Source organism: Phaenicophaeus curvirostris, chromosome Z (assembly GCF_032191515.1).
Source record: "Phaenicophaeus curvirostris isolate KB17595 chromosome Z, BPBGC_Pcur_1.0, whole genome shotgun sequence".
In the NCBI taxonomy this organism is placed as follows: Eukaryota; Metazoa; Chordata; class Aves; order Cuculiformes; family Cuculidae; genus Phaenicophaeus; species Phaenicophaeus curvirostris.
Window position 1 is genome coordinate 41999104 of NC_091431.1, and position 13945 is coordinate 42013048.

The 13945-nt window shown below is 37.5% G+C and overlaps 1 protein-coding gene across 2 annotated transcripts in view; it reads right to left on the reverse strand.

The window, feature by feature from the left end:
- The window catches only part of CCDC171 (coiled-coil domain containing 171), a 148404-nt gene that overhangs the window by 117154 nt on the left and 17305 nt on the right, over positions 1 to 13945 (reverse strand). For both annotated transcript variants that reach the window (XM_069879831.1, XM_069879832.1), the window contains 3 exons: positions 13516 to 13662; positions 2880 to 2972; positions 1440 to 1600 (listed from right to left, as the gene is read on the reverse strand). In XM_069879831.1, the coding sequence (XP_069735932.1) occupies positions 1440 to 1600; positions 2880 to 2972; positions 13516 to 13662 (401 nt within the window). The remainder of the gene's footprint in view (positions 1 to 1439; positions 1601 to 2879; positions 2973 to 13515; positions 13663 to 13945) is intronic.

The window sequence follows — 13945 nt, forward strand, 5'->3', positions numbered from 1 at the left end:
GGCTGTTATTGTTTCTTCAATTCTATTAACACAACCACCAAACCTTTTAACTGTGATAACTTTCATGTAAAGTCCTGCATTCTCTGAAATCACAGAAGATAATCTGGATGTTTTAAAAAAAATCAGTTGGCAGAAGCTGCAACTTAATTAACTGCCTGAATCAACAGATGATTGCATGTAGTGAAAAGCACTGTTTGGCTATCAGACCGAGTTCATTCTGATACACAATTAGAGTCATAGAATCACAGAATCACTAGGTTGGAAAAGGCCTCCAGGATCATCGAGTCCAACCATTCCCACCAGTCATTAAACCATGCCCCTCAGCACCTCATCCACCTGTCTTTTAAACATCTCCAGGGATGGTGACTCAACCACCTCCTTGGGCAGCCTCTTCCAGTGCCCAATGACCCTTTCCGTGAAATATTTTTTCCTGATGTCAAGGTTTTCAACTACGTTAGTAAAAACACCTGTACAACCATCCTTACAGAAATAATCTCTCAGGCCCTCAAACTTTCCTACATGTAGGAAAACCTGTTTCTTTTTTCTCCACTATTGCTCATGTGAACAAATCAACATAAACATCTACATGTACATACCTATACAATCCTAGACTGAGATACCACCTCCTTTTCCAACCCAGTCTACTACCTTGAGTCTCTTCCCACACCCCTACGGTGCACCACTCACTTAAAGTCTTCTTAAGCCTCCTCTTTCCCTAAAATTCACCCACTACTATCCTTTATTTCACCTACTCCTCAGTTCTCTGTTTTCCAACACCATTTTTCTTTCAGACATTTTCTCACTCCAGCACATACTTGTTTTAGATAGGGAAAAACACATGGTACTGTGCATCCTGTATCTGCATGGGAAATAAAAAAACAAAGTTCTTCTTCCAAAAACTGTCTGTTAGACACAGCAGATTGTGCTGAGCAGGAAAGGAATTCCAAGTGATTTTGTCTGGTCTTACACACTTCATCCTTTTTTCTATTTTTTTTGTTACTAAGTTAAAACTTTTCCACAACTGATCAAAAGCTGAAAATTAAGATTATCCACTATAAACTATACACAACTTCTAGACACGAGTCTTAAAGATTCATCTGGCACCCTGAAAATCAATATTTTCATAATAATGTAAATGCAAAAAACCTCCCACAGACATTTTCCTAAAGCCCTCCCAAAGACTACAGGAGACAGGACCTCATAGTAACTATTAACATTTGTCAAATAATCTGTAGCAGATCAGTTATTTCCCCACCTACCCATAACCGTATGGCTACTGATATGGACCTGTTATTAATGGAATGTCAGGTTCTGAACATTGTCTTGGTTTAGCAAATTGCATCAGAATGTGTCATCTTCTAGTGACTGAAAACTATAGAGAACGTAAAGTACTTAAGCTACCTACTGCCATGGTGAAATGAATTGAAAAGGTAACTTACATATTGAGTTTTTCCAAGTTCTCTTGGGCATTGTGTTTTTCTCTCTCATATGCATTTTCTACCTCTTTGAACTCTTTCTTGATCATTTCTAAATCTGAAAGAGCTTCTGCTTGGCCAGCTTTTTCCACTTGCAAAGCTCCTTCAAGGTCTCTAATTCTTAACTACAAAGTGACAGAAAACAATTAAAGCAAGTTATGAAAAACTATCACGATCTTTAACGCTGTTCTATGTTTTGTTCTGCTTTACAGGTTACTTTATTCGATCAATTCTACATGGAAGTATGTACATAGAAAGCACTGAACACATGTAAAAATGTATTAACATATACAGTTCAAAATGGAGACAAGGAGACATGCTCATCAAAACCACCTTTCATTCTCTCTAATTGGTAGTATCTGGATGTTCCCTTTTTCAGTTATTACTAAAGTTTTCCAGAAGAATTCTAATTTTTGAGTAGACTCACGAAAGCACAGGATTAACAGTAAAGGCTACACTTCTACTCAGCACAAAGCACACTTCAAGCCTGTGCATGCATATGAACGAGGAAGAAAACCTTACCAGTAATTCACCCATTAAAGACAAGTTTCTAACTTAAAGGAATGTTACCCTCCCAGTTCCTCTGTGTACGGGAAAAGTAGAAAGAGGAAATTAATAAAATTAAATCTTTCCTTTCTACTAGTTTAATCAGATCTTTAAAAGATTTAAGTGCCTGTACATAGAAAAGATCATGTGAATGAGAAAATAACTGAATGAAGAATGGCGGTACTTATTTTTGTTTCTCAGAAAGTAAGAAAAAAGAGACAACAAATTCTGGGGTTTTCCTTATCTTTTGAAAAAGTCCAGTGTGAAGGGCTTGGTTTTTTAGTTAGTATGAGATTACTAAGGAGTCATCATAGCTTTTTCTCACTTGCTTTTCAAAAAAAAACAGTAACTGCCTTATAGGTTCAAACCCCATGTGATAAAGTTTAATACAAAGAATTAATATTCAAGCATACATACTACTTTTTTCATATAATGAACCTTTACTAGTAACCGCAGATATGATAACTTTAAATGAAGCTGAAATGTACTCTGAATAATTATATTTAGAACTACAGTTTCAGGATGCATTAGGCTTTCACTCCTAGACAAATTGGATGTAGCCACTGTATGTCTAAATACAAAAGACAAAGGGCAGTACATTTCAACAGCAGTGCAGTGTTTAACTACTGTGAAACATTTTACCTCACTGTTTAAATGCAAGTAGGAATTCTCACACTTACCCATGTGTTTTACTTTATTATTTATTCAATAACTGCAACATTCCCTGAAAAGTAGCTATTTTTCTATTCTCTCCTAAAGCAAGTAAATGGTCCTAATATTTTTGAAAGATTGCTATTTTTACAACTTCATCAAATGTTTTACTGTAAACTTCTACAAACTATTTCATAAAAAGTTTACCTGGATGATCTCTGAATTGAATTTGGATTCCATATGTGCTGCTCTCTCTGCTTCAATGTTTTCTTCTAGTTTCTTTATTCTCACCATAGCAGCCTAAAAGTACATTTTGAAGAAATTTTAGTCCAGAGAGGTGCTAAACAAGACACAGACTATTCTATTCATTCAGTATATTAGGACTCCTGATGTACCTGAACTACTTCTACTTTGGAACTATGAAAACTCATACCCAGAAATACACGTAAAAATAATATTTACATATCTAGACTATTTAATTATTATTTTCTATTTAGTTACAGAAACCGATGTAGCACTCTGTTATTGCTGTATTTTCTACAATCAAGAAAACTGCAGCTAAAGTGAGAGAACAGAAAGCCCAAACTGAATATACTATCTATTCCCTTATGATTTGCTTTTTCACCAAAGCTGTCATCTGAGGCAACATAACCACATCCTGTATGTTCCAAAATACAACGAAGTATCAAGGAAGTATCTAGAGTTTCAGTGAACAGGCAGATGAAGCACAGAGAAGATACAGAATTCATCAAAAATGTTGGCTGTGGCACCTAATTTCCAATTAAGGTGCTCAGAAGAGATTGCTTTGCAGCCCTAGACTAGTCATAGTTTTAGTACAACAAAAATCTGTAACTTCAGTAATGCTTTAAAGCACTAACCTAGTATTTTTTTACATTGCATTCCTTGAACTGTAAATATTCAGTTACATTTTTGTCTAGCAATTATCAGTACGTTCACGATATCTTTTAACAAATACACTTCACTACTTTAGTCAGTTACTAAATCTCATCACACAGAAGAAAAACTATACATGCATGTATAGTTTAAGCAAAATGGGATTCTCTGAATTCAACTGTTGCATGTTTCTCATCTGTTCTTCCAACATTTAGAAAAGCACAAAATGCACAATGCTAAGAATGGAATTGGAAATTTGGATTGCCTACAAAAAGTCAAAGATTAGTCCTTATTTTTACTAACCTTGGGGTTTTCCAAGCTGAAAATATTTCTTTCAAGTTACAATAAATAGAAAAACAATCACCAGGTAACTATGTCCAGATAAAGGCCTGGACACAGAACTTCAGCTGGAAGAAGCACCAAAGGCAGTAATTAAAGATCCACTATAATGGAAATTCACACGCAATTTTAACTATACTATTTGCTATCAAAAAGGTCTTTTCACTCTGACTGATAACTGAATTTAAAAGAAAAATTCATCCCAAAAGTCTCTTAGCTTCCAGTTAAATAAAGGAGATCAAGAAGTAGGAATTAATATTAAAAAGTAATTTAATATAAGCATATTTAAGGTTACATAAATATAATCAAAGTTATTGATTTTGGAAAACTAAAACAAAGTAGCACGTACGTGAGACTGCATCTTGATTCTGAATAATTAAGAGAGAGAAACATTAACAGCTGTTAAAATAAAAGTTCTTAGCAATAAATTTAACTCTGTATAGCCACCCACACACATAAAAGGAAAGACTTTTGAAATTGATGTCCACAGAAGGCCTAATAAAGAGAAAAGGAGCAACAGCACAGAGCTTACCAAACCTACTCCACAGTACGGTCTGTCAAAAGGCTTAAACTCTGCCTCTTCCAAAAAGTTTTAACTGGTTATACTTAGAAAAAAAACCAAATCTACATATCCTGAACAAACACTCACACTGTACTTCTATATTGCTAGAAATATTCTTTAAAATAGCTTGATTTAGACTCTTTACAGTATTACTCCCCTTTGCCCTTAACAGAGAATTAGAAAACTACTTCCTGGTTTGTTTTGTAAGGACTCCTTAGCATCCTCCATAACACTGACCAGCAGGTCAACAGACGTCAACAGGATGGTTTTACACAAGCATAACGCCAGTCTAGTAAATGTAGTAAATGAACAACTGTAGGTGATGTAGATTTCATTTCTTTTCCAATAACATTTTAAAAGTAAGCCTGAAAATAATTCTCTTCTAAGTTTGAGAAGAAAAGCAAAGGAAACAGTGAGGATGGTACCTACCACAACATTTACAGGTTTTTTTTTAAGAAATAAATTGAAGTAACAAACTTCACTGAGAATATGTCACTGCATACCCTTCAAGAAAAAGAATGCTTTTCTGTCTTTGGCTGGTTTTCTCCCAGCAAACACTGAAACGGGAAAAAGAAAATAAGTGATTCTGCAAATAAAGTTTTTCAGAATAACTTACTAGTTCTCAAGCTCTGTCCTGCATTTGACTTCTAAGCCTTATTTCCTGAGCATCAGTTCAAAGCAGAGCTATGCCTTCATTTCAGTCTCTCTTCAGCTACCAAAATGGCTAAATTAACCTCTCAAATGGATGTCCCTAGAACTGCTAGATTTCATCAATCTCAAGAAGAAAACTAGAACCAGAAGGAATAAATAATACCTTGAGTGAGGGCATCCGCACGAATGAAAAACTGCAGCAATCACATTCCCCAGACAGAGCATGTAAGTGTGAGTTCTTAGTATAGTTCTTTAAAAGTAGAGTCTATCTCCTTGAGCATACATGATGAACGCTAATTACAAGGACAAGAGACAGAGTCCAAAGGAACTGCAAACTTCCAGAAAAATAAAAACTTCAGTCATAAGAAAATCGTGGGACAACAAGGGAAGACAGGAAGGAGCAAGCAGACACCTTTAAGAGTACTTTTGCATATCTTTGCTGTCTGAATAAGAGCAATTCCATTTAAAATCAAGACATATTTTTAGATGGTTCAGTTGCCTGAGTTGTCACAAGTCACTGAAGTATTAACTTCTAGAATTAGCATGCCTATGAAGAGAAGGACCAGGAAAATTAGTGTTTCAGCTACAGAGATTACTGATAATCTCTGGATTGTGAGAAACAGGCTTCTAATTGCAAACAGAACAGTGTGCCTAGCCTACTGTAAAAGAGGTATGAACCCTAGGCACCAACCAAAGAAAAGCTAGATGTACCTGAAAGGTGTGTAATGGAAAGTATTCAAAGAGAGTCAAGACAGTACATACAATGAAATTAAATTAGAAACTTGAAATCAAAGTGTCTGACAGAAGCATCATCTCACAGACCATATCCCCATATGACAGCATAAGAAAATTGATTTGTTCAAAACTGAAGTTTCTTCACAAGGTTAGGAATCTCAGCTCCTGCTCCATTCCTGTTAGAGTTTGATTTGTTAAAGCTTTGCTTCATAGCACTAGCTTGTTACAACTTTCATTTTTAAAATCTTATTTAAATTAGTTCACTGGACCTTTCAGAAAACCTACGGAGAAAAATAAAATGTATTTTTACTCAAGACAAGACACTGTCAGTGACCTGCCAGGAACTGCCACTAATTTCTTGTACTGCTAGAAGCTGAAGAGTGAACTATGTTCTCCTCAAAAGTCTCAGGTTACCCAGGTAAACCTTAATCTTCGCTTAACACCATAGGCACCTGACACCCCCTACGAGAGATTTAGATGCTTAAATGATCTTGCAGGAAAAGTACAGCAAGCCATGTAGATGTTGTCTGTGTCTGGTGGAGCAATGAATATTCTTTTTCCTGGATTCTATGATTTGATCACTGAAGCTTATGGTTCACCATACATCTAGCAAATTCTAACAAAGTCCTTCCTAAGAGATATCTAACCAGCCAAATGCACATAAGCCTTAGTAAGCAGTACAGGGTGATTAAAAATAAAGAAATTCAGATTTGCTTAGATTGCTCTAAGGAAAAAAATCTTGGAATCGTTCTTTATTTAAGTGAACATCAGTCTGAAGTTTTATTTCAGAAGAACACAGCTGCAAAAAAAATCCCGCTATATAGAAAATCTGAGTACATTTTCCTAGTGAAGGTTCAAACAGGCTGTACTGATACTTAATACACACTTGCACTCACAGTGAGAAGGTGCGTGTTCTATCAGTGAGAAGAATCCATTACACACTATGGGAGGGAATTAAAGAAAAAAATGTCAGGGGCAAGTCTAACTTGTAATAACCTACTAACAATTCCAAAGAGAGAAGTGGGATGAGGAGAGGAATTCTGTGTTCCTGTCTTAACGAACAGAAATACACTGCTACCAGAATCATGTTAGAAAACATGAGAATCAGTATCATTACTGAACTGTGTGTGTCTGAAAACTTTACACAATGCCTTTCTAGAAAGAAGAAACTGTGTAAACACAAACAAGTTTTAGATAAAGGTTGCAGCCACAGACATCCAGACTAGAGTCTCTCAACTGGGAGTCAAACTGAAATACTTTCTGGTTTAGCCTGGTAAGCTTCTTTCCACGTCCAAGTCACAGAGATGGATCTCAAGACTGGATCTAAAAAAGTGGGTTTTCCGGTGGTTACAAAGCATTTGCTTATCCAAGACTAAAAACCTTGGCTATTCAATGAGATGCAGTCACTTGTTACTTCCACGTGCACCTAACAGGATACATGGAAGGTACAGATCTTAAAATAAGATGCCACACACAAACCCATTCAAGATACTCATATAGTCAAGCTGAGTCAACTTCAGTCTTAATTTTAAGAACAAAGATATCTGGCATCTGTTCCCATGATATCACAGACAGAACTTTGAATTTTGAGAAGCAGCAAATGAAAATTACTAAAAACCTTCAATGCCAGCCTTAGAATTTGTGGGCAACCATGCTATATGTTTACTCTAATCTGTTAAGGTTCAGTCACCTTTACCCCATGTCCTGTTGCATGTCAATGCTAACGTGATTTCTAGGAGACATTTTCTGCATACGAACAGTTTGCAGTATCACCTTCCAAAGTGGCCTCTGTGGCTTCCACATTTCTCAGTAATGTGGCTTCTCATTTCTCAACAGAACTTTCTGTTCTAAGTACTGCAATATTCATGAATACCAGAGCACTCTTTATTAAAAGAGTAATTCAGTATCCTATGTTTGTGCTATGCCACAGCCACAAAAATGTCACATCTGACATTTGCATTTACATCAAAATACTCTTCAGATAAGAAACATTGGAAACAATAGGAAAGAGAGAAAAGTACACCTACAACAGTTATGAAGTTTAGATAAGGTAGTAAAAGTAATATTCCTTTTCTCTGGTTCTATTTAGACCACTTATATATGAATTTTCAGTCTCGTTTTACTAAGAGATTGTTGGTATACTTACACTTCCCCACTGCTGAGGTCCAATCCTTAGGTAAAACACTCAGCCAAGACAAAGTTTTAAGTAAAAAGGACACACATGTATCTCATATCTGGATCATCATCTATACACTACATTTGTGTGCTTCCATATTCAGATTAAGATCTTTCTTCTTCCTACTCAAAAGCATTTCCCTATGCTTTTTCCCTACTCATAACTCAAATCAGGCCTTAACACATCTTTGGGATGTGTGCTGGCCACTTCCACCTGGTGTTAGAAATGCTGACGCCTCTTGAACATGGTAAGGTGGAGCCATCTCCTGTCCAGATAATAAACAATCTTTTAGTAACTGTGAAGTCACTTAACTACTGAATTAAATGTTCTTCCAGCTTGACAGAGTGCGGTCAGCCCCCAGTAAAACATTTCCTGTATACGAGGCCTAGAGTACCAAATCTTATTGACAGAGGAGCCATACTTGACCAGCACAACATTGGATAAATAGCTACACTGGCAAGGGGGCTACACAATAAACTGTCCACTTGGTTTTACGTTAAAAAAAAAAAAGTGAAAACAGTTAGCACTGCCAATCTGATACAGATTGGTTGTCTTTGGATAAAGTCCAAGTCCATTCCAATCTGCAACTGAATTGCAGGTGGAGAATCCATTTGAACTTCTCTCCCTTTCTGCAGTACTTTGAAGGTAAAAAGACGTCCCTTCCAGTTCTCATGCTTAGTAGCTGGTAAATCCCACAACAGTACATGAACTGACATTGTTACTTTCTACATACACATAGACACGATTTAAGTGTGACATGTAGCTATCTCCTGGTGCCTACTTAAGACAGTATTCAAACAACTTCAGTCTAATAGCAAGGTGAGAGTGAACTGCCTTCAAAGTGGCACACATAGGAGTGAACAAGAAGAAGCTCCTCTCAGATAAGAAGTCCATTATGCCAGTAGGCCTGTCACTGGTGAAACATGAACTTCGGAGCCACCACAGAGATACCACTATGAAAACTGCAGTGCTTAGAGGTGGCAGTAGCTAGAATTCCTCGATACCCGTTGTGCATTGTGGAGACACCAGCAGTGCATTGTGGAGACACCAGAAAATAGAGGATTAAATAACGGTAAGCCATCAAGAAGTATGTAGTCATTGAAGTCAAGAAGTAGTTTAAAGTTTAACCAGTCGCACTGTTAACTGGCTGAGGAATGTGTTCTCTCTCACACTGCCTGGAAGGGTCTTACCTAACACTGCAGTTCATGGTGAAATGAGTAAAAACAAAGAAAAAAAAAGAAAAAATAAAAAAAAAGAAGCGGTTTGGTGGGTGGGGGGGATTTCTTTTGTTTTTAGCTGGAACCTGAATTTCATGCTTCACTGACTTAGAAGCAGTAAGAAATTTCATACACGCCTAGCCTCAAACTACTGCATGCACATATACATATCACCATGCATACCTTCTGCAGATATAGAGATGAAGCATCACTCAAGTATTCTTTGCAGTCTCCCCAACATAGCAAAATTACCAAGCTAATACAAAATGACACATTTAGCAGAACATGAAAAGGTCAATATATTTAGAGGCAGAGGAGAAGGAAGAGCACAGTGAAAGCTAAAGGGATGGTCATTAAGTAGCAACCCAAAGTCTCAGAAATATGGCAATATATTCAGCCTCAGAAATAAAACAGACCAAGTTATCAGACATTTTTCAGGCCACATGAGAAAGGCTTTAAAACTCTGAGAGACCTTGAGCTCCAGCTGAGTAAGAGTTGGCAGCCTCAAACACATAAAACAAACAATAGAACATCACTACATTTCTGTGAACAAGACAAAGAGTGAAATTTATGAACTAATAATTCTGTTTCTCATGGTAAATTCCACATTCCTCCCCTTTCCTCCACTGTTCGTCAGCATTCCGACCCAGCTTTTTGGCAGCCAGACACACTGTAAGACATACTATTTTTATATAAAAACTGCTTTGTGTTTCCCAGGAATTCATCTTTCCAGAGCAATGGAGCTAAAGGCTTAAATAAAAGACACTCATTCCAGGAAACTGATTAGCATATCCTTATCATGTATCAAAAAGTAGCACATAACAAAAGATTATGAGATTACCTTTTAACTGGAATTACAGTACTTGTCACACAAATCATTTTAAGAAGTTTGCTGCCATCATCAAGAACCAAATGTCCCTTAACACAAGATAATCTGCACAGAAACTGGAATAAGACATATCATATCTCCTATGTCCATCTTGTCACAAAAATTTTAATCTATAAGATAAAAACTCCACAAAGAGAGATAAAGAAATGTAGGGCTATTTCATGAAAAAATGTAGGCCACTCTGTCTGAGGTGTACTACTTCAAGGCTTCTATATCTGAACAGGAATCCATCTCAAACATTGACATCATAAACAAAAATAAGAGTTGTATTTAACCACAGCTGGTTATCAGAACTCTATGAACGTTTCTAACATGGGTAATACATATTCCCATACACTGAGGAGTTTTAAATTCATAGCTAGAACACCACAGAACTAGGTGAGAGTAATACCAAATGGGCAGAAACACTGGGAAACCTTGCCACTTCGGCACACTGTGAAAACTATTGTGCAGGTTCTAATGCCCTTCTTCAATACCTCTTCAACAATGCATGGGAAGAATCTGGTAACTTATGAAAGTGACCCACAGAAGCTAGTATGCCAGTGAGGCAGCCATTAAGGCAGAGACGAGAAAATTCTACTGACAACAACACGCTTAACTCCCAAGCAACTCCAGGCTTCACAGAAGTACTTCCTTCCACTAGAGAACACAGCAAGCCCTTTCAAAAAGATACAGACCTTTTTTTCAAACACAATTAGAAAGGAAGACTGTGCTCATTTCCTCTCTTTATGCAAAAAGTCTGACCTTGAACACTCTCCCCCATTTCCTTCCCTTACAGCCTCCAAGTCCAAAGTTCCAATAACTGAGCTACAGAGGTGAAGAGCAGCTTCTCTGGTCCCAGTGGTAGAGGTCTTTTCACTCTTCCAGTGTGAAGGACAGAGAACACCCTTGCCTAATTGAGGTCCAGAACATAAGAGATGAAGAGCAATGACATAAATAAATCATAGAAAGGCTGCAATTAGATTTCAAACTAATCCTCAGTATATAATTTTTTAAGATTATGGGTAAGAAAGCAACTTAAAATAGATTTTATTAGCCCAGATTTCGAATTTCAGAATGCTTGCAGCCTTCCACGACCACAGATAAGGCAGAAAGAATTTTGTTCCACAAATGGTGATGCACTTGTAAGATGCAAATGATGCTGCTGTCAAATACTCTGGAGTTCAAGTCCACTATCCAGTACGAAGTCTATAGAAATCAATACCGTCTACAATAATCAACATTGAAAGCTTAAAATATCTAGTGCTTTTGCTTCTTAAAGAATAAATGTATCTTCAGAGATGCTCATTCATTAACCTCTCTTTCACTTCAAGTGTAGAATGGTTATTACTGCAGGCCCTTTCAGACACTTACACGCAACTTCTTTTGACATGGTAAAGTGAGATGCAAGATAACTAAATGCATTTTAGTCTAACTTAAACCTTTTTTTTTATTTTTTTTTTTTAATTCACAGGGATTTGAGCTTATTTGCTTAAAATGTTGAATGTAAGAGTCTTCATCACATACTTCTCTCAATCACTGCTTAATCATAGAATGGTTTGGGTTGGAAGGGATCTTAAAGATCATCCAGTTCCAACACCCCTGCCACAGGCTGGGACACTTCTCACTAGATCAGGCTGCTCAAGGCCCCATCCAACCTGGCCTTGAATGCTGCTAGGGATGGAGCATCCACAACTTCCCTGGGCAACCTGTGGCGGTGCCCCAATATTCTCATCGTGAAGAATTTCTTCCTAATGTCTAATTTAAACCTTCCCCCTTCCAATGTAAAGCCCTTTCCCCTAGTCCTGTCACTACCCGCCCTCGTAAAAAGTCCCTCCTCAGCTTTCCTGTAGGCCCCCTTCAGGTTCTAGAAGGTCGCTATAAGGTCTCCATGGAGCCTTCTCTTCTCCAGACTGAACCACCCCAACTCTTTCAGCCTATCAAACTGCTGTACTTACAGGTACCACAAGACTGATTTTTCTGTACTCTGAATACATTGTTTTCTCACAGCATTATTAAAATATTCAATGAGTTAAAAGTATTTAATAAAAATTGCAGTGAAAGTATCTTAGCTGACTGTGGTTAATAGGTAGCATTCCCTGATAAAATCACCTCCAGGGCATAGCAGTTACACATTCTGAAGGAGCTGAGTGCTTCCCTTTCATGTTTACAGATGGTGAGTACATTCAATGAAAATATTTAGAAAGATGAATAATTTGCTGCCTTGCTCCTCCTCCTTTCAGCTCATGACTCCTATGTCAATAAAAACCATGAAGTCACAAAAAATCCTTTGTTCAAGTACTTTGAAGCAAAACCCCTTGTTTTATAAAAAGGGCTCACAGAACATAGCACTTTCCAACTGAACTTTCCATTTTCTGTCTTGGCCAATACGTGCAGCTTAGAACACCTGACAGTAGATTTCTTATAGATCTCTTTGAGGGCACAAAAGTCTAGCCTGCTGTCAATAAGTCAGTGTTTTCAGTTGATGAGCTTTGATCTTCCCTGTAGGAATTTTCTTTTGTACTTCATCTTTAATGCAGGGCTCTACCTACCTAGCAATCAATGCTTTAAACACTTTGTTTGCCTTTGGGGGAAAAATAAAGAGAACAAACACAGCTGAAAACTGTATGACACTTACTCCTTTACTGGCTCCCAATATCCTGCAAGTGCCAATTCTTTAAAATTTATTGAAAAAAGTATTTAAAGATGCCTTTGGTAGAAAACTTACACAAGGATAAAGAATCATCTGGTCACCACAATTTTCTGCAGAGACAAACATGCTACCAAGAAAGTCTTGGTCCAGACTATACATAACAGATAACAGATAACACAGTCACTACAACACCTATTCATGGACAAACAACATGTTAGGAGAGAACCACCAGTTTAATCACAGGAACACGTTCACAAGATATTAACGACTTGAGACTTCTTAGCAAAGGCTGTCACTCAACAGACAAGCAAACTAAAACTATCTGTAACATTTAAGTCTAACTAGGAAGAGGGTGCCATAACATCGTTGTGATGTTCCAGTGTATTGTTCTCTCCGTCTAGCACAACATCTGTAGATTCTCCATTGTGAATTCACTGATTCTCAAAATGTGTTCTTATGCCAAAAAGATAGGCAGATAGACAAACTAAGAGGCTAGGAAAAACATACAGATTTCCTAAAATAAAGTCAACCTTGCCTTCATGCTTATGTAAATCTTTTTTCATCTGCTATTCAAATACCAGTTTCAAACCAGGCATACAATGTAAGCAGCACTCACCTGTTCAGCGAAACAGATGTTCAACATTTTGTAATCCAGTAGATGGAATTCAGCCTAACTGGGAGGTTCCATGCCTCAAAAATAAAATTGCTCAAAGTACTAGTGCTAACAGCAATAGTCAAAAATGCTTACTTCAAGTTCTTTTTTGAGTCGCTCCTCCCGTTTAGAGCTGTTTTCAAGTTCACTGGCCTGGTGCCTCAGCAGCTCAGCACAGCCATTGTGTTCCACCTGCATATCTTTCATTTTCTTGTGCATATTTTGCAGTGCATTATTCTGCTCCTAAAAAAAATGAAGCATTAAGAGATACTTTTACTAAGACACAGCATCACAGCAAAGAGTTCAATGGAGACCACATTAGAATACAGTATCAAAACCTAACATGTTAGCACATCAATGGAACCAACTCAATCAGCGGGACAGGGCAGCAGACACGGTAAGTGCTGCAGCCAGGCACTAGACCCAGGCAGAAAACATGCTCTGTGGAGTGAAGAACATCCCCAGCAGGGAGCAAGAGGCAGGCAGCTCCTGGCTCTTGGTCACAGCAGCTGCCATGTGGTGGCTG